The sequence below is a fragment of the Tursiops truncatus genome, chromosome 17, assembly GCF_011762595.2.
Source record: "Tursiops truncatus isolate mTurTru1 chromosome 17, mTurTru1.mat.Y, whole genome shotgun sequence".
NCBI classification, from domain to species: domain Eukaryota; kingdom Metazoa; phylum Chordata; class Mammalia; order Artiodactyla; family Delphinidae; genus Tursiops; species Tursiops truncatus.
This window is the reverse complement of record NC_047050.1, coordinates 40277585-40296244: the sequence shown is the minus strand read 5'-3', so window position 1 is coordinate 40296244 and position 18660 is coordinate 40277585. Positions and strand designations below refer to the sequence as shown.

At 40.3% G+C, this 18660-nt stretch overlaps 1 protein-coding gene across 2 annotated transcripts in view; it reads right to left on the bottom strand.

Annotated features, from left to right (window-relative positions):
- The window catches only part of CPQ (carboxypeptidase Q), a 458231-nt gene that overhangs the window by 247616 nt on the left and 191955 nt on the right, over window positions 1–18660 (bottom strand). For both annotated transcript variants that reach the window (XM_073794606.1, XM_019925094.3), the window contains exon 4: window positions 10322–10529. In XM_073794606.1, the coding sequence (XP_073650707.1) occupies window positions 10322–10529 (208 nt within the window). The remainder of the gene's footprint in view (window positions 1–10321; window positions 10530–18660) is intronic.

The window sequence follows — 18660 nt, the reverse complement described above, 5'->3', positions numbered from 1 at the left end:
TTTTCTTTTCATTTAGGGTAAAACAGAGGAAACTTTTTAAATAGCAGTATTTCACAAACTAGAATAGAAAGTTACTAAGTCGTACAGTATAATGAATTGTTAAGAAAGAGTACACACTCTGAGAAGGGACAGTCTTGAGTTAAACTCTGCCACTCAGAAGCTTTGTGAATTCTGTGAACTCTTTAAGCCTGTTTCTTCATCTGTAACATGGGGATAAGAGCACTGATTATTTGACAAGGTCATAATGAAGATCAAAGGAGATAATACATGAGAAGCATCCAGAATACTGCCTGTCAATAGTAAGTCCTCCATTAAGTGTATTATTATTCATCATATGATTATGATTATTATGAATTGGCTCCAACGTTAATATGGGAAAGGTGTTCAAACCCATGAACGATGGCATCCTCCTGCCTGCAAGTCCCATTTTGCACACTAAGATGACACTGAGTCCAGGAAAGAGTACTCTTTAAGGCTTGCCTTGCCTACCTGGGTGGCTATCTAAAACAGCCTGTCTGGCTTGAGCTATTTCCACTTGCTGACTTTATGAGCCCAGAGGCATGCACAGCTATGAGCACGTTTCAGAAATTTGAAAAATAAATAATGAAATGTCTCATGCTTGCCACACATGTATTTTTCCTACCATGATTTAGGTTGGCTGGCTCTAAACCATAAAAAGTTTATAATAAGGAAGAAAAAGAAACTGAAATTTGCCAGTTTAAAACTCTAACGCCAGCCCCCAAAACTTTCCAACTCAAGGTTAAGATGTGAACCAATGTTCCAATATGTTCATGAAAGATTTAATAATTACTTTGCTTATGAAAGTTTAAACAGCTGCTTAAGTGAGTAAAAAGGCTCCCACCCAGGCAGAATAACTTGCTGTACCCATTAAGAAGGTTTTACAAATCATCAGACTACACATTCAGATGAAAGGAAAGCCGCATTTGCTGCACAGCCTCTAACTATTCAATTATGTATGGAATGAGTTTGTCCACCAGGTCAATCAGGTTTTGTTTATTCCTTCAACAGGGCTCTCGACAGCATCAGTGTTAAGGCAGTTTCCAAAGGGATTGCTGAGCTTTTCAATAATGTATTTTTAAGAACACATACACGAACTAGGCCATGACTTTTTCTTTAGGTTATTTTACAGCTCACTTCCATGAAGACAGAGTTCACTATCAAATGGATTGGGAAATTATAGGAGGTCACATCACATTCCTTAAAAGAAGACTAACATTACTCTTTGGGCTTTCATATGCATTACTCCTTCTGCTTGGAATATTCCCCATCCCAACTCCATCCCTGTGACTTTTAGCAGGTTAACTCTTCATGGATAACTACTCGTGCTGTGGGAGTAAGTTGGATCTCTCCAGAAAGCCTTCCTTGGCCTCCCTGACCGGGATGGTTATCCCCATCATACCACTTTGCTACCATATTATAGCACTTACCACCTGTTACTGCAGTTACTTGTTTAACTGCCTGTCTCTACCATGAAACCCCAAGTGCTCTGAGGGCAAATTAATATACCAGCATATGGTAGGAGCTCAGTAAATTCCTGTAGAATTAATGAATAAATTCTCCAAATCACCCAAACTGCACTTTTTCTCCTTCTATCCAAACTTTAGCAACTCTTGCCAATTTTATTTCTGAAATATTTCCTGAATCCTTCTCATCTTTTCCAACACTATTTCAGCTGTCTCAGCTCAAGTCCAGCTAATCTCCTGGCTGAATTTCAGTTTTGCCCTGTGAATATATACAGTGGGTAGCGTGAACCAAAACGAAAAATCCACTGCTAACCCAACCTTTCAGTGATTCCCTGCTGTCAAAGGACAAAGGACAAAGGATAAAGCCCGGCCCTTCAAGTGGCATGCCAGGCTTCTGTGGTCAGTACCTCCTGATGCGTCCCTCCTATTTCTCAATTCCTTACTTTTGCATAAGCTCTCCCCTCTCCAAAGAAGGCTAATATTTATTGAGGGTCAGAGGGGCAAAATAACCTAATAATGTAAGATAAGAAGCAGGATTTGAATTCTACAGGCTATGTTTCTAACCACAGTGCTGTGCTGCCCACCCAATGCTATTGCTATAATCCTAGTGCCTGACGCACACCCCATACTCCATAAATGTGTGTTGAATGAATGAATGAACAGTTGGGGGGAAAAAAAGAATATAAAAAACACCAAAATATAAACTATCCAGTGGATCTTATGCCTCTTTTCTCCTGTTTCTCAGAAAGTTTGGGGAATATTGCAAAACGACCTCTTAAAAGATTTCCAGAGCACATGAGCACATTAAAGGCTACGACGTGCCTCAAAAAATGGCGTTTGTTTAACTGTTTTCAACAGAAGGGTCCCTAACTGTATCTGAACAGAGAATATTTTTTTTAAAAGAAAAGGAAAGAAAGAAAAGAACACCGACCAACACCCCTACACTGTGAAAGAGTGAAAGGGCTCCCATCTAAGAGTACACAGTGTGCACCGTCAGTCTCATGATAATCTCCAAGTATTTTTTTTTTTAATGATGGAATTTTCAGGATGGAAATGACCTTTGAGCTTTTCCAGACAAAGTCCCCCATTCTATAGTTGAAGGATTAAGTGGCCCAAGGTCACTCAGCTTATTTGTGGCAGAAATAAAACCGGAACCAAGGCCTGTCAACAGCCACCCAGTGGGTCCTTTCCATCACTCCACAACAGTGATTCTCAATGTGCAGTGACCTCTGTCCCTCGGGGGGACGTTTGGCAATGCCTGGAGACATCTTTGATGGTCACGGCTGTGGGGAATAAGGGAGAGGCGGGGGATACTGCTAAATATTCTACAGTGTACACGATAACCTCCCACAACAAAGAATTATCTGGCCCCAAATATCAATAGTGATGATGTGGAGAAACCCTGCCCCACACTAAACAAAAGAAAAAGCAAACTCTCCGGTGAACAGGCTAGAGCTTTCATTTCAATGTTTCCCACCAGCCTGCACAGTGCTGCATTATATTTGAAATAATACTGGCATATGAAACTGAAATTGTTCTTTGAATCCCTGAAAATAACTGCTGTTGGAAAAAGGCTTAGATAAAAAAAAAAAAAAATTCCCCTCATCAAGGCTTTAGGAAAATGGGTTTGGATATTATCAACCAAAAAAAAAAAAAAAAAATCCAAAACACTCTTCTTTTCCATACAATTCCCTCAGAAGAATTCTTGAATATATTAACATTGTTTAAATATTGCATTTACTAGGCAAGACCTCAGAATAAGGCCTAGGAAATCACTGAGGAGCAATAGTAATGGGCCAGCCCTAAAGCCAGCATGAGAGACTCTGTTCTCAGTGAGACTCTCTCCCACAGGTGCCCTGTACCCCTGGTCCCAGGTAATTTCCCCTCTCGTCAGGTCAATTTGAGCACAGCCTTCCTTCTGTGTTCGCTTGTTTGTTTGAGTGAGAGACCCTGGAAGCATCATAAGCTAAGCCTGGGAAAGACTATCTAGGGTAACGTCAGGATGGGGCCCCAGCTACACTGGGGGCTACACGGAGGATGCCCACAGGCAGCCCCTGCTTTCCAAGAAAGCAGCTCACTCTTGGGAGTGCCTTGTGAGAGTTTCCTCACTGGGTTAATGTGCCGTAGTTCGATGTCATCACTGGGGAAGCTGTTCAAAGGATACACCCAAGCTTTCTGCACTATTTTTTTTTTTGCGGTACGCGGGCCTCTCACTGCTGTGGCCTCTCCCGTTGTGGAGCACAGGCTCTGGACGCGCAGGCTCAGCGGCCATGGCTCACGGGCCCAGCCCTCCGCGGCACGTGGGATCTTCCCGGACCGGGGCACGAACCCGTGTCCCCTGCATCGGCAGGCGGACTCTCAACCACTGCGCCACCAGGGAAGCCCATCTGCGCTATTTTTGCAACTTCCTGTGAGCCTAAAATTATTTCCAAATAAAAAGTGTTTTTTTTTGTTTGTTTGTTTGTTTTTTTTCTTTCTGCGGTACGCGGGCCTCTCACTGTTGTGGCCTCTCCCGTTGCGGAGCACAGGCTCCGGACGCGCAGGCTCAGTGGCCATGGCTCACGGGCCCAGCCGCTCCGCGGCATGTGGCATCTTCCCGGACCGGGGCACGAACCCGTGTCCCCTGCATCGGCAGGCGGACTCTCAACCACTGCGCCACCAGGGAAGCCCTAAAAAGTGTTTTTTAAATGATGTGATTGGTAGTAGATCTGTTTTGGCTTTGTTTGTGGTCCTTTGCTAAAACAGAAAACACCTGGTTACCTGATCGGTGAGGGTGAAGGTGTATGCACAGGGGCACAGGGGAAGAGGGCATCATGAAGTGTCACTAACACCGAAGAAGTGCTACATCCATCAGACCCCCTTCCAAAAGGACAAGGAGCTAAGGTGGAATGAGACCCAAATCAGACTTGATGGAGAGAGGATGAATAGGAGGAATGGACCAAGCACCGGTGGGTTTCCCAGGTTACAACCCTCATGGGTGCTCTACCGAAGCTGTGAGACAACAAGGGACAGTCTATTTGAGAGATCTTCGTGCCTAGGAGAGCGGTATCAGAGGAAAATGCACAAGAGAAAGACACAAGTAATGACTTAGTAGGGTTAGCATGACTTGAATCCTGAAACAACAAAATCCCCCAGATTTAAATGCTATCCATCCAGCGAAAGTGTGCCCAGGCATAATGGAGTATCTTTGAGGTAGAAAGAAATGGGAGTCAGGAAATCTGGAGTCACATTCCAGATGTGTCCTATCAGGTATTTGCTGTGTCTCCTTGGTCAGGTCACTCAGATTCAGTTTCCTCATCTGAAAGTCAGGGAATTGGTACTAAATTGCTAAGATCCTTACCTGTCTGTCTCTGCCTAAGACTATTCTAAGAGGTAGGATACCCTCTATTGATTTAATAAAAAAATAAAACCTATTCATGGATGGCAACAAGTTTCCTACAAATTTTCCAATGCAAATTACCTCTTTAATGAATGGTAGTAGAATAACATGGCAATTTTAGTGCCAGGGAGGATCAGCTCAGAAGTCAAAGAACTCTCGTTTCCACCCTCTCAGACTCATTCTCAACCATGGACGGGCCTCACAGATACAATGATTTCCCAGAGAAAAAGCTGTCTGCGAGAAAGGAGTCGCAAAGCCTAATGTCAGGGCTTCCAGAGGCCTGCTTTCCCCCAGTGAAATGCACCCCCTCTAAGTGTTCAAGGTCTGCTGAATCCTGCACAACATGCCCAAATCACAGAGGAGCAGTTTCAGAAGAGGTGGAGAGAGAATTCCATGCCTGGAGGAGCCAGCTCGTGGGGTTTTAGGAAGAGGGTAAGATTTATGTCTATAATACCCTTATTCTGCCTTTTCACAGATTGAAACCCAATAAAGTATTTGTATGACTGGCATTTTTTAAAAGCCTGTGGTTAATTCAGTCAAGGCTTATGTCTGGATTATGAGGTAGGGTTCTGAAGTATGTTAATGCTTCGTTAATCACATATTCACTTTTCCAGAGCTGAAATTCACCACATGTCGTCCATGGATCTCAGGCCAAATCGGAAGGATTCTTTACGTGTTAACTGCTTCCCTTTCATCCAGGTGCTGTGCGTGTAAGGGGCTGTGCTGGGCGTCACCGCCGAAGCGTTTCAGCCACTGCCTGAGTGTTAGCTCATTTTCAAGTCACCCAGGAAGAATAATGGTGATTTCAACATATCCTCTTCATTTTTATTTTTTTAATCTAAAAAAAATTTTTTATTAATTTTTATTGGAGTATAGTTGCTTTACAATGTTGTGTTAGTTTCTTGCTGTACAGCACCGTGAATCAGTCATACGTATACCCATATGCACTCTTTTTCAGATTTCCTTCCCATTTAGGTTACCACAGAGCACCGAGTACAGTTCCCTGTGCTATACAGTCTGTTCTCATTAGTTATCTATTTTATACATAGTAGTGTATATATGTCAGTCCCAATCTCTCAATTCATCCCATCCCCTTTTTCCCCCTTGGTAACCGTAAGTTTGTTCTCTACATCTGTGACTCTATTTCTGCTTTGCAAATAAGTTCATCTCTACCATTTTTCTAGATTCCACATATAAGTGATACTATACGATATTTGTTTTTCTCTTTCTGACTTACTTCACTCTGTATGACAGTCTCTAGGCCCATCCACATCTCTGCAAATGTCACTATATCGTTGCTTTTTATGGCTAATATTCCACTGTATATATGTACCACATCTTCTTTATCCACTCCTCTGTCGATGGACATTTAGGTGCTTCCATGTCCTGGCTACTGTAAATAGTGCTGCAATGAACATCGGGGTGCACGCATCCTTTTGAATTATGGTTTTCTCTGGATATATGCCCAGTAGTGGGATTGCTGGGTTCCTCTTCATTTTTAGAAATAATTTCCACTCCATCTAGTTTGCTCAGCATTATTTAGCACTATGCTTTAGTATAAAAAGTAGCAAGGTAGCAAGGATGTGTCAGGGATAAGTTAGTCAACCTAAAGTACCAAGACCAACATTTATGTCATTCAGTATACTTATCATTTAAAATAAAGTTGAATGATTTTAGAAAAGCTTGTCAGAGTTTAGGAGAGCTGAACTCCTTCACTAGCCAATGAAAGAATGGGTCTTAGCTGGTACTGAATCTCCATCATACACTTCCTTTCCCTCTTTCTTCATTCTAATTTTCTGCTCATTTATAAATAGTACTATATTATTAACCATAACTGTCTCCTATTTAACCCCCCCAAATGCCCCCCTGCATGGTCTCTTTTCTTCCGTCTTCTTCACCTCTGGTCACTTACCTCAGCATTTACCTAGATCATAACCTTTATCTTATAGGGAACAGGAGAGGGGACCTGACAGCATGGAAACACCATTTTGAGATCCGTGTTTTAAAAGATAACTGAACTGCATTGCAAAAATGCAGAAGCAGAAAGAGAACAGAAGAAAAGAAAGTCAGGAGGGAAATAGCAAGGGCCTGAATTAGAACAGTAATGACAGTGAAGACAAGACAGGGACAGATTTTTTTTTTTTTAATAGGCTGAAAGTAGACTGAATAGGAAATGGTTCCTGACTGTAGGACAGTAAAAAAGAGGAGAGAATGAAAAACAACTTGACGTTTCTGAACTGTGCTGATAGGTAAATATGGTTCCTTTAACAGAGACAAGAAACCAAGGTGAGGTGTTAGGTGTGAGGGAGGAGATGGACTTGAGTTTAGCCATACAGAGCTGCATTCATGGGTGATGTCCAATGTGCCTATGGACAACCAATGTTCCAAGTGGGCAGGAAAACTTCTGGATTTAAAGAGAATAGAGATTAAGAAAATCTTCTACTTGTTTTCTTCCTTTATTCTTCTCTTCATTTTACTGAATTAAAATATGCATTGGGAAGCTACTGCATGCCAAGTTCTTGGACAGGCATTAGGGAAAAAAAGAAAAGAAAGTAAATAGGATGCTCAGGGCATCTGCAAGTTCTGGTGGGAGATGACAGCATAACAATGGCATAAAGTGGTGGGATGAGGGGAGGGTTCCCAGAGGAGGCTTTATCAGGGATGGACGGTGCTTACTAAGGTTCATTAACTCACCTCACACCTGGAGGGGAGAACACATGCTTTCCACTTCCCTTTCTGGTCTAGACATGCCCTGTGGTTCCAGGCAGGCTGTAAGGCAGATTCCCCCCCAAACACACACATGGACTTCACTTCACTGCACTCACCCACATTCCTTCTGGGCAAATGATGCTGCGACTTCTTTGTGGGAGACCTTTTGTTAATCTTCTATCTTTTACATGAAGGCAACAAGGTATTTATAACTAACTCTTGGAATGCTGTGCAACGTTATGATAGAGGTAAAAGTTTAATCCTGATTCCTGGGACAGCTCTGAAATTGTCCATCACTCTCCCGGAGAAGGTGCTACCCCCATGGAATACAGAGGTTGAAGCATCTTGACAGAGATTAGGGTGCTTAAGATTCAGGCCAGCCCCACAGTTCCACCCCTAGGCACCTACCCAAGGAGGAATGAAAACATACGGCCATAGGGAGACTTATACAAGACTTATACAAGAATGTTCACAGACACTTTACTCATAACAGTCAAAAACTAAAAACCACCCAAATGTCCATCATCAGTGGTGAATGGATAAACACACTGTGAAATGTGTCTTGGGCTGCAGCAGCTGCAGGCTTGAGGTGATGCTGTGAGATATTACCCAGCAGTATAAAGGCATGGACAGCAGATACAACAACACGGATGAACCTCAAAAGCATCATGCTGAGTGAAAGAAGCCAGCCCAGAAGACCCCGCTTACATGATTCCCCCTATATGAAACTCTCGAGAAGAAAAAGCTATAGTTCCTTAAAGCAGATCAGTGGTGCCCAGGGCACAGGGGAGTAGACTGCACAAGAGAACATTTGGGGTGATGAAAATACTCTCTGCTACGAATGTGCTTACATTACTGGATTACAGTTTTCAACACTCATCGAATTGTACACTTAAATTTGGTAAGTTTATTTTATGTAAATTATACCTCAATAAAACTGATTGGAAAAACAGTCACGCAGGGCTGAGGAGGAGAGGCCCGAGCACGCTCAGCTGGAAGATGCCGGCGGTTCCTGGGAAGCTCTGAGCCAGCACTACCTCAACCCTCCAGCTTCTGCAGCCCGAGAACACCTCTGTTTTAATGCTTTGACCTCAGAGCCCGACAGCCACTGGTCATTTCAGATTAAGGTTCCAATAACTCACTCTCACCTTGCCACCCACCCTTAGGCCAGAATCAGCCTGTTCATCCAGACAACTGATAATATATAATCCTAACCTCCTCCCACCCTGGACTAGGGATTACTCAGTACCTGAAACGTGGACTCTTGGCTCTTCTGTTGTTCTCGGTTTCCTAAAGAGACAAGGGGCTGGGCTTATTTGTTTTCTCAACATTTAAAACTACAGTTTCGGGCTTCCCTGGTGGCGCAGTGGTTGAGAGTCCGCCTGCCGATGCAGGGGACACGGGTTCGTGCCCCGGTCCGGGAAGATCCCACATGCCGCGGAGCGGCTAGGCCTGTGAGCCATGGCCGCTGAGCCTGCGCGTCCGGAGCCTGTGCTCCGCAATGGGAGAGGCCACAACAGTAAGAGGCCCGCGTATGCAAAAAAAAAAACAAAACAACCTACAGTTTCTCTACACTGTCTGACTCTCCATGGTTCTACTGAGATCTTGCTTTTCCATTACCCCTGCGGCCGTAACCCCAGGGTTGACGCATGTCCGGGTCCAGGGAGCAGGTCATTTAGGAAGGGAGAAGAGGGTCCCAAAACGTAACACGCATCTTACTGCAGCGCAACCCTTTAAGTGTGAGAGAGGCCCTGAGTCAGGACATGTGCAGAAGGACTGTTTCTCCATTACTGTGTGCCTGTTCCTTCATCCCACTGACATTCTTAAACAAAATACAAGTCTGAACTGCCCAAACAGCTATATTTTTAAGTGCTATCTTCAGAATTTCAATAACTACTAATAAAGAAGGTTTGTACCAGAAACCTTATGAAAACCATCTTTTGTACACTTGATGTCATAGGAAGTAAACTGACATGACATTCAATGAGGGCATGTGATGTGACAAACACTATAGTAGGAGGCTATCAGATATGCATTATCTAGTCTAGCCCTCATAGTAATCCTGTTCCTTACATACACCAGCCCCATCTTTGTAGATAAATTCTCTAAGACTTAGAGAATAAGTAACTTGCTGAAGTCATTTAAGCTTCGGCTACTATACAGTTTGAATATGCATCTAAGACTATTTGAAGTTTCCAAAAAAAAAAAAAAAAAAACCCCTCTAAAGATTTCACATAAACTGTGGTCTATAGCTTGGATTAATATTCACAAGGTCCTGGGTTTGAGTCCTTTCTCAGCCATTTACTAGCTGTATGGACCTTAGGCAAGTGAGTTTCCTTTAGGTTAATTTCCTCACCCGCAAAATGAAGAAAATAGACTTAGTTCACAGAGCTTTGAAAGGATGGAGGAAGGTAAGTCACACAATAAGCACGCCGTCAGCTACTGGTATGATCTCAAATGCCAAGTGGCTCCAAATGGAAGAAATACAACACATATGGACAAATACTGCCCTCAACTATTCGGAGTTGCATTTCCACACAGTGGATCATATTCTGCCCTTCAGTTAGTCCTGCCCTTCTTCGGTCAAAGTAGTAAACTCTTGAAGGAAAAACAAAAAAGTGTCTGCCTTTAAGGAGTCTATGAAGACCCTCTCTGCAGACTCATTCTCTCTTTCCTAAACCGTCTCTAAAAACTAAAACTTGACCACAACACCTTATTCCCAGACAGCCCATCCCTTGCCTTCACTCACCTGCTCCGGATACTTGCTACCGACGATCTCTGCTACGGTGTTGAAGGAATCAGCATCTGGGTAGTTCTTTGCCCCCATCTTCAGCTGAATGACAATTCTGCTCCCACGAGAAGCCATTCTTGACATCATCTCTGCATCTTCCACCGTAATACAAGCTGTTGGGATCTTTGGCACACCATCCTGGTATTCCTGAATACCTGTGTGAGGGCTTGAGAAAAGAAGCCATCAGGTTACCTTGAAAGTGGAAATGGACCAAAAAAGTCTTTTTTAAAAGACTTTCACTGATCTCTGTTTTCATGTGAGGAAGGGAAAGGGTGGGCAATATTGGTTTACTTGCTTTTGATGTGAATGTAATTTTTCTGTTTGATAAAAATAACTTAGAAACTTCAATTTAATAAAAATTTCATTGAAAACATTACATGAAGTTTATTACTTCATTACATGATGTCTAGGCTGCAGACTAGAAGGCCCACACGTCTGGAAGAAAACTGGCCCAGGTACAACCAGCTCTCTGGTCACTGACTGGCTCGAGAGCTACGCTCTTCCCACCCAAACACAGAGGTCTGCGTATGTGGCCCTGCATAGGGGTAGAACACTGTGTGCGAAAACCATAGAACAACATCTGGGGAAATGTTTCGATTCCCAGGAAGAAAAGTGCCAGATAAACCCAGGTCTGTGATTTCACTGCCACAAGAAAAAGAAAACAAACTATTATGATTTTGGCATGAAGGGGGAAATATTACCCCAAATGGTCAAGTTTTTTCTGCTAATTTCCAGATGCTTCTTGTATCACTGGAAACACTTGTAATTGAAGTTGATATTAATCTAAATTGAAGTTGATATTGATTCAACCTCTCCCCATGCTGAGTTTATCAAATTCACTTTCTAGAACTGTTCTTTCAAACTGTCCCCTTTTACCTCTGAGGTAAAAACTCCAAACCACACCACCACAACTCGCTCAGGACCACAGCTTCTGAGCGCTCACCATATCCCATCAGTCTGTTCCTGTCTTCTGTGGAAGCACAAGCTAACAGCCTCCCTTTCCAAATTAAGTTTTCTTTTTGTACTTCTATACTCGTTTCAGGTTGTCTCATATTCAGAGAAAAGCCTTTTTCCTCCCTTGAGCCATAACACATTTCTCTCCTGTACAAGTGACTCCAATCTGCACGTGCATAAACACGATGATCCAGTCTTATCACTGATTTCTGGGTGTGACTGTTATTGCTGTGACCGTGTATCAGGTGACTATTTACTGACTTAGAGAAACTGCATGACAAAGTGATTAAGAATACAGGTTCTGGAGCAAGACTGTCTGGGTTCAAATCTGGGCTGTGCTACTTATTGCTAATTGGCCTTGGGCAAGTTACACGTCTTTGCTTCAGTGGCTTCAGCTATGATTGGCGAAGGTAATTATAATACCTATTTCATAGTTATTTTGCAAATTTAGTTAACTTATACAAATAACTCAATTACCCTGGAACATAGTAAGCCCTTAATAAATGTTAAATATTTATTATACTAATTTATCTATTACATTAACCCTGCAGAGAGAGACTGTGTAATCTCAAGTCCTTAGACTTAGACCATCTAAATACATCCTTTACGGACATTTCTTAACTGCTGACTGAAAATTGTATTCTTCATTAGAGAGAGACAAATGACTTATAAATTCAAAACTTATAAAGCAGAAACCCTGAATCTGAATCCCTGTTCTGGAATATGCCTAATCCACTCTAACTTCCAGTTTAGGTCACATCCTGGATCTACCATTCTCCACCTGCCTGACACCAAGCGACTTAGATTACCTCTCTGTTTCTGAGTTTCCACAACTGAAAAGTAGAGAATAATATTAGTATTGACCTCATAAGATTGCTATGAGGAACATAAGAGATAGTATATGTAAAGGATTTTAAAGTGCTTGGCATATAGGAATTACTTAGCAAACATTAGTAGTTGTTATTATTATTTCTTCAGTGTTAATTTTCCCCACTGAGTTGGTAGAGTGGTTAATGACCAAAAGTATTTTGAAACACGTAGGAAGACAATCTAAATATTTATTATTCATATTACCTTACGTGATGTCTAGGATTCAACAAACTCTCCTTGTTCTCAGGCTCTCTGACTCAAAAGGAGGTCAGTGTAACACCTCTTAATAGGCTCTTTTAAATAATGTTTCTAAACAAATTGGCACTAATAAGTTACAGGTAAGGCTTCTTAATTTGGGGACAGTGAATTGGGCACACACCAGGGGCTCCACTGAGGAAAATGGCATTTTCCAACTGTGGTTCTGAATTCAAGATATAAAAAGCTTCTAATTTGTTTCTACAATTAAGCATGTTCTCCAGTGGTTGAGTGTTCAGCATTGTTCAGTAGAAGTAGGCAGAGTGAAGACTCAACAGTTCTATTTAGAGTCCTGTGTTTTTACTGTCAATTGTCCTACAGGAGGTGATCACCATAAACATCACCTTCCTGGCCCCACTTACAAGCCCCACTTGCATTTAACAATAGCAAATGGTAAACTACAAAGGAAGCCATAAAAAACAAAACAAGAACATTTAAAGATTAATACCAATCCTTCACAAAGTCTTTGAAAAAATACAAGAGGAGGGAACACTTTCCAACTCATTCTACAAGGCCACTGTTAATAAGAACAAAACTAGACATAGACCCTACAAGAAAAAAAAGTATAGACCAATATCTCTTAAGAATATAAATGCAAAAAACAAAATCAACAAAATACAAATTGATATTGCAACATATGAAAAGAATTTTACACCATCACCAAGTGGTATTTACTCCAGAAATGCAAGGTTGATTTAACATCAAAAAATCAATCAATGCAGTGTATTATAATAATATAATAAAGGACAAAAACCATGTGATCAGCTCGATAGACGCTGACAGTCTTCGACAAAATCTAACGCTCCTTCATGATAAAAACACTCAACAAACTTTGAATGGACGGGAACTTCCTCAACCTAATAAAAGGTATCTATGAAAAACCCACAGCTAACGTCATACATAGTGGTAGAAGACTGAATGTTTTTCCCCTGAGATCAGAAACAAGGCTAGGATGTCTGCTCTGCCCACTTCTATTCAATGTTGTACTAGAGGTTTTAGCCAGGAAAATCAGACAAGAAAAAGAAATAAAAGAAATCAAGGTTGGAAACAAAGAAGTAAAACTATCTCTGTCCACAAATGGCCACGTATATAGAAAATCCTAAGGAATCCACATGCCCGCACACAAAAAACTATTAGAGCTAATTAACAAGCTCAGCAAAGTTGCAGGATACAGTATCAATATACAAAAATCAATTGCACAGTAGTAATAAACAATACAGTGTAGTAGCAATAGAGTAGCAATGAACAATCTGAAAGTTAAGTAAACAACTGCATTTCCATTAGCAACAAAAAGAATAAAATACTACAAATAAACTTAACAAAAGAAGTGCAAGATTCATACAATGAAAACTGCAAAATGTTGTTTAAATAAATTAAAGAAGATCCTAATATATTGAAAAGTGCCCCATGTTTATGGATTAGAAGACTTTACATTCTTAAGATGGTAATACTCCCCAAACTGATTTACAGATTCCATGCAATTCTTCTCAAAATTCCACCTGCCGTTTTTGAAGAAATTTACAAGCTGATTCTAAAATTCATATGGAAAAGCAAGGGACTTAAAATAACCAAACTGATTTACAAATTCCATGCAATTCTTCTCAAAATTCCACCTGCCGTTTTTGAAGAAATTTACAAGCTGATTCTAAAATTCATATGGAAAAGCAAGGGACTTAAAATAACCAACACAAGTTGAAAAAGTAGAACAAAATTGGTGGACTCACACTTCTAAATTTAAAAACATACTACAAATCGATAATAATTTAAAAAGTGGTACTGGTATAAGGATAGACACATAGATCAATAAAATAGAATTGAGAATACAGAAATAAAGTTTATAAGATTGGTCAATTCATTTTCAACGAGGGGGCCAAGATAATTCAATGGGGATAAAACAGTGTTTCCATAAATGATGCTGGGGCCAACCAGATACCCACGTGAAAAAGATTGAAGTCGCACCCCTACATCACACCCAAAAACATTCAAAATGAACCACAGACCTAAACGTAAACTGGCACACATATGTTTATAGCACTACTCAGAATAGTCCAAAGGTGGAAACAACGCTAATGTCCATCAACTGATGAGTAGATAAACAGATTTGGTATATCTATACAATGGAATAGTATTCAGCAATAAAAAAAATAATGTTCTGAAACATGCTACAACATGAACGAACCTTGAAAACCTTGAACCTTCTTTCACTTCTTTCCTAAGTGAAAGAAGCCAATCACACAAGACCACATATTGTAAAGTTCCACTTATAAGAAATGTTCAGAATAGGCAAATTCACAGAGGTAGAAAGTAAATTTTAGGTTGCCTTGCACTGTTGGAAGGGACAGGGAAATGGGAAGTGAATGCTAACTGTTAGGGATTTCTTTTCGGGATGATGAAAATGTTCTAAACTAAAATTAGACAGTGATGGTATTTGCACAACTCTTTGAATATACTAAAAAACACCAAACTGTGTGTGTTAAAATGGTAAATTGTATGGTTTGTGAATTTACCCCAATAAAACTTCTATTAGAAGTTTAAAGAATCAAAATAAAAATCTTAAGGTTCCAGATTTCTCTTTAAGAGGAAAATCCTGGTATCTTTTTCCTTCAAAAATCATGCTTCTAGGGCTCTGGTTTATGACATGTATGAAAACAAAGCCTGCTGGTCTCTGTGCTTGTAAGAGAGTATACCCAAAATATAAAATGAACATGGAAACTGTAAGTCTTAATAAGCTTTTCAAATTTTACTAAATTTCTTGTGTATGTTTTGGAAAGTGATATAGCGAAGTCAGCTGAATATTGTCTTTTATCTACATAAAATAAGTGCAAGGTTTAAACAAATACGTTTTGACATTTCCCACCTGATTACCACACATCAGTCAAACTCCCTAAATGCTAGTCACTTTTCACTAGCTCTTTATAAAAGATACCAGGCACTCTGTTTCTGAGCACTTCAAAATTTGCAAAGCTCAAATCAACCATTGGAACTGGGGGTCAGCTTGTGATGTTAAATACCCAACATGAGGAAAATTATGTATCCTTACTGAGGAATATGTAGGTTTTCATAGGGGCATAGAATACATTAATTGAAGTAAAAATTATTCACAACACAGTGAAGTCTTAGAATGTTTCCTAAAGAAAGAGTCTAGAGGTGGGAATGATTTATGAGGACTGCGAGCTTTTGAAGCTATAGTCTCTTGTTTCTATGACAGGTTTTTTTTAACTTCCTTATTAGGATGGTTAAAAGAGCACCTATTCTGTTTATCGGAAAGCCTTGTTTGCTTTAAAAATCAAAGCAAAATTCAATCAAATCTCATAAGATTGCTATGAGGAATATAAGAGATAGTATATGTAAAGGATTTTAAGTGCTTGGCATATAGGAATTACTTAGCAAACATTAGTTGTTATTATTAGTTGTTATTATTATTAGTTGTTATTATTATTTCTTCAGTGTTAATTTTCTTCAGTGTTTGATTGAAAATAACTCTCTTGGAAAAATTACAATTGACTTTATTAAATTTTTTTAGATCTACCACTTTAAGAGTAAATTCATCTCAGACTTTTATACTGTCATTAACAACAATAAGAGTAAATTGATCTCAGGCGTTTATACTGTCATTAAGAATACAAAAGCAAAAGGATTCATTTACACCATAATTTCACAAAAAAGGAAACTCTGAAATATTTCCAACTCCCACAGGTTAAAAATAAAAAACGAAAACAAAAATAACCTGACCAAGAGAGAGGAGGTAGGACTAAATTTCATTCCTAATTTCTATAATTCAGTTGAAATGGCAGAAGAGAGAGAAGAAAAAGTCAAATTCTTGAATTCTATTCCATATTGATGACAGACCCCACATGAGCAAAACTCAACCAACATGTTTAATATCATATTCATGGGCAGATCTCAGTAAGGAGACTATTACAGACACAGCATCAGAGAGATGTACCTTCTTGCAAACCAGAGGAACACAGACAGCTCCACAAGACTGTGAGACAGAAGGAAGATGGTCAAAATGCTTAGAGGAATAAAACCGTGTGATTTTTTAACATCCACAGCATATAGGAAGGGATTTCAGGTAATTTCTCTAAGATACAAAAATGTAAAGACCTGCCTGTAAAATAAACAGAAAAGAGAATTCAATACACCTAAAAAAAATTTTATACTTAATATTTTGTTACCTAGAAAGTACTGCATAAATACTAGTTTCATTATTATTAGATATTTTGTAACCTAAAGTAATCATCAAAAATATATTTGTTCCCTTTTTTCCTTTCTGATCTTGTTCTTCTGTATAAGTTACAATTTTCTGCTAATGTACAGTTATTTCATCACCTTAATTTGTTTTTTTCTTATATTCTCCTCCAATCTTTACCATTTCTAAAAGGAATTATGTATTAAGTAAGATGAAAATCTACCTTGGAATAACAAAAATGTTACAATAGATAATTTCTTTAATAAAAATGATAATAATGATAAAGATATGGAGGAACATAAAAATCACTGATAAATGAAGATGGTAACTTTAACCAACAAAATGCTCTATCCATTTTACTAACTAAATATTGTTTTGAGTTTAAGCCTCAATGGGAAACATTTCTGATTAACTGGACTGGAAAGTATTTAAAGATCATCTGACCCAAGATCTCTGTCTTCTCAGTCAGAAATATCCTAAGTTTCTATTATTAACTCTGTTAAACTATGCTAATCTCTCATTACCCTCAGAGCCCAACATCCTCTTATTAGAACAGAACTGAAGATATAACTAATAGACTAATAGACTGAATGTTTGTGTCCCTCCAAAATGTATATTTTGGAATTCTAACCCCACATGGTGATGGTTTTAGGAGGTGGGGTCTTTGGCAAGTGACTAGGTCATGAGGACATAGCCTACCTGGTACCCTTATAAAAGTGGCCCCAGAAAGATCCCTCACTCCTTCCACCACATGAGGTTACAGTGAAAAAATAGTTGTCTAGGAAGTGGGTGCTTGCCAGACACTGAGTGTACGGGCACCATGATCTTGGGACTTCCCAGCCTACAAAACTGTAAGAAATAACCGTTGGTTGTTCATAAGACACCAGTCCATAGTATTTTTGTTATAAAAGCCTAAACAAACTAGACAGCATATTTTGTCAGAAGGGAAACAAGATAAAGCCATTTGAATTATTTAATATCCATTCTTTTTTTTTTGATGTGGACCATTTTTAAAGTCTTTATTGAATTTCTTATAATATTGCTTCTACTATTTTATGTTTGGGGGGTTTCTTGTCTGCAAGGCATGTGGGATCTTAGCTCCTCAACCAGTGGTCGAACCCACACCTCCTGCATTGGAAGGTGAAGTCTTAACCACTGGACCACCAGGGAAGTCCCTAATTTGCATCCTTGATTAAAACTCAGGGGGAAAAAAAGGAATGGTTGATTTCTTTCTTGACATGAAGAAAATATTTTTAAAACAAAGCATCAGATAATCATACAAAGGTCAGATCAAGATGGCAGAGTAGGAGGATGTGGAGCTCACCTCCCCCCACAAACACATCAAAAATACATCTACACGTGGAACAATTCTCATGGAAAACTACCTGGAAATTGGCAGAAGAACTCCTGTACAACCAAAGCTGCAAGGAAGATTTCCACATAACTGGGTAAGGATGGAAAAAAGGCATAGATAGGGTTGGGACCTCCACTGTTGGGAGGGATCTGAAAGAAAAAGAAGGTCTTCACAGGCAGACCCTCGCCCTGGGGACTGAGTAGGCTGAGCGACAGACTGGGTGTCCCAGTCTTGGGGTCCTACATGGAGAAGACAAGCCCTCTTGGCTGCTGGGAGAACCGCAGGAACTGGAGAAGGGCTGGAGAAGCCTAGACTCTACTCATAAAAAGTGTGCAGGTGCTGGCTTGCCAACAAACAGAGTGGAGAGAGCTCTGCATGGCGGCTGCCACCTCACCACTCTTCTGAATCCAAGTGGGGTGAACACCCCGGCCCTGCCCACTCCACACCACATCTTGGCACTGGATCTGAGGTAGACAGGCCCTGGGAGAAGACTCAATCTAGAGATGCAGAGGAGGCTAGGGGGTGTGGGGTATGGTCCAGGTGGGGCAGCTGCAACCAGTGCTGGCCCTAACTCAGTCTGCACTAATGAAGCAGCCCACTTCAATTTCTCCAGCCACAGTGCCCCAACCCCCAAGCCCCACCCACTCCACACCACAGCCTTGCCCTAGATCA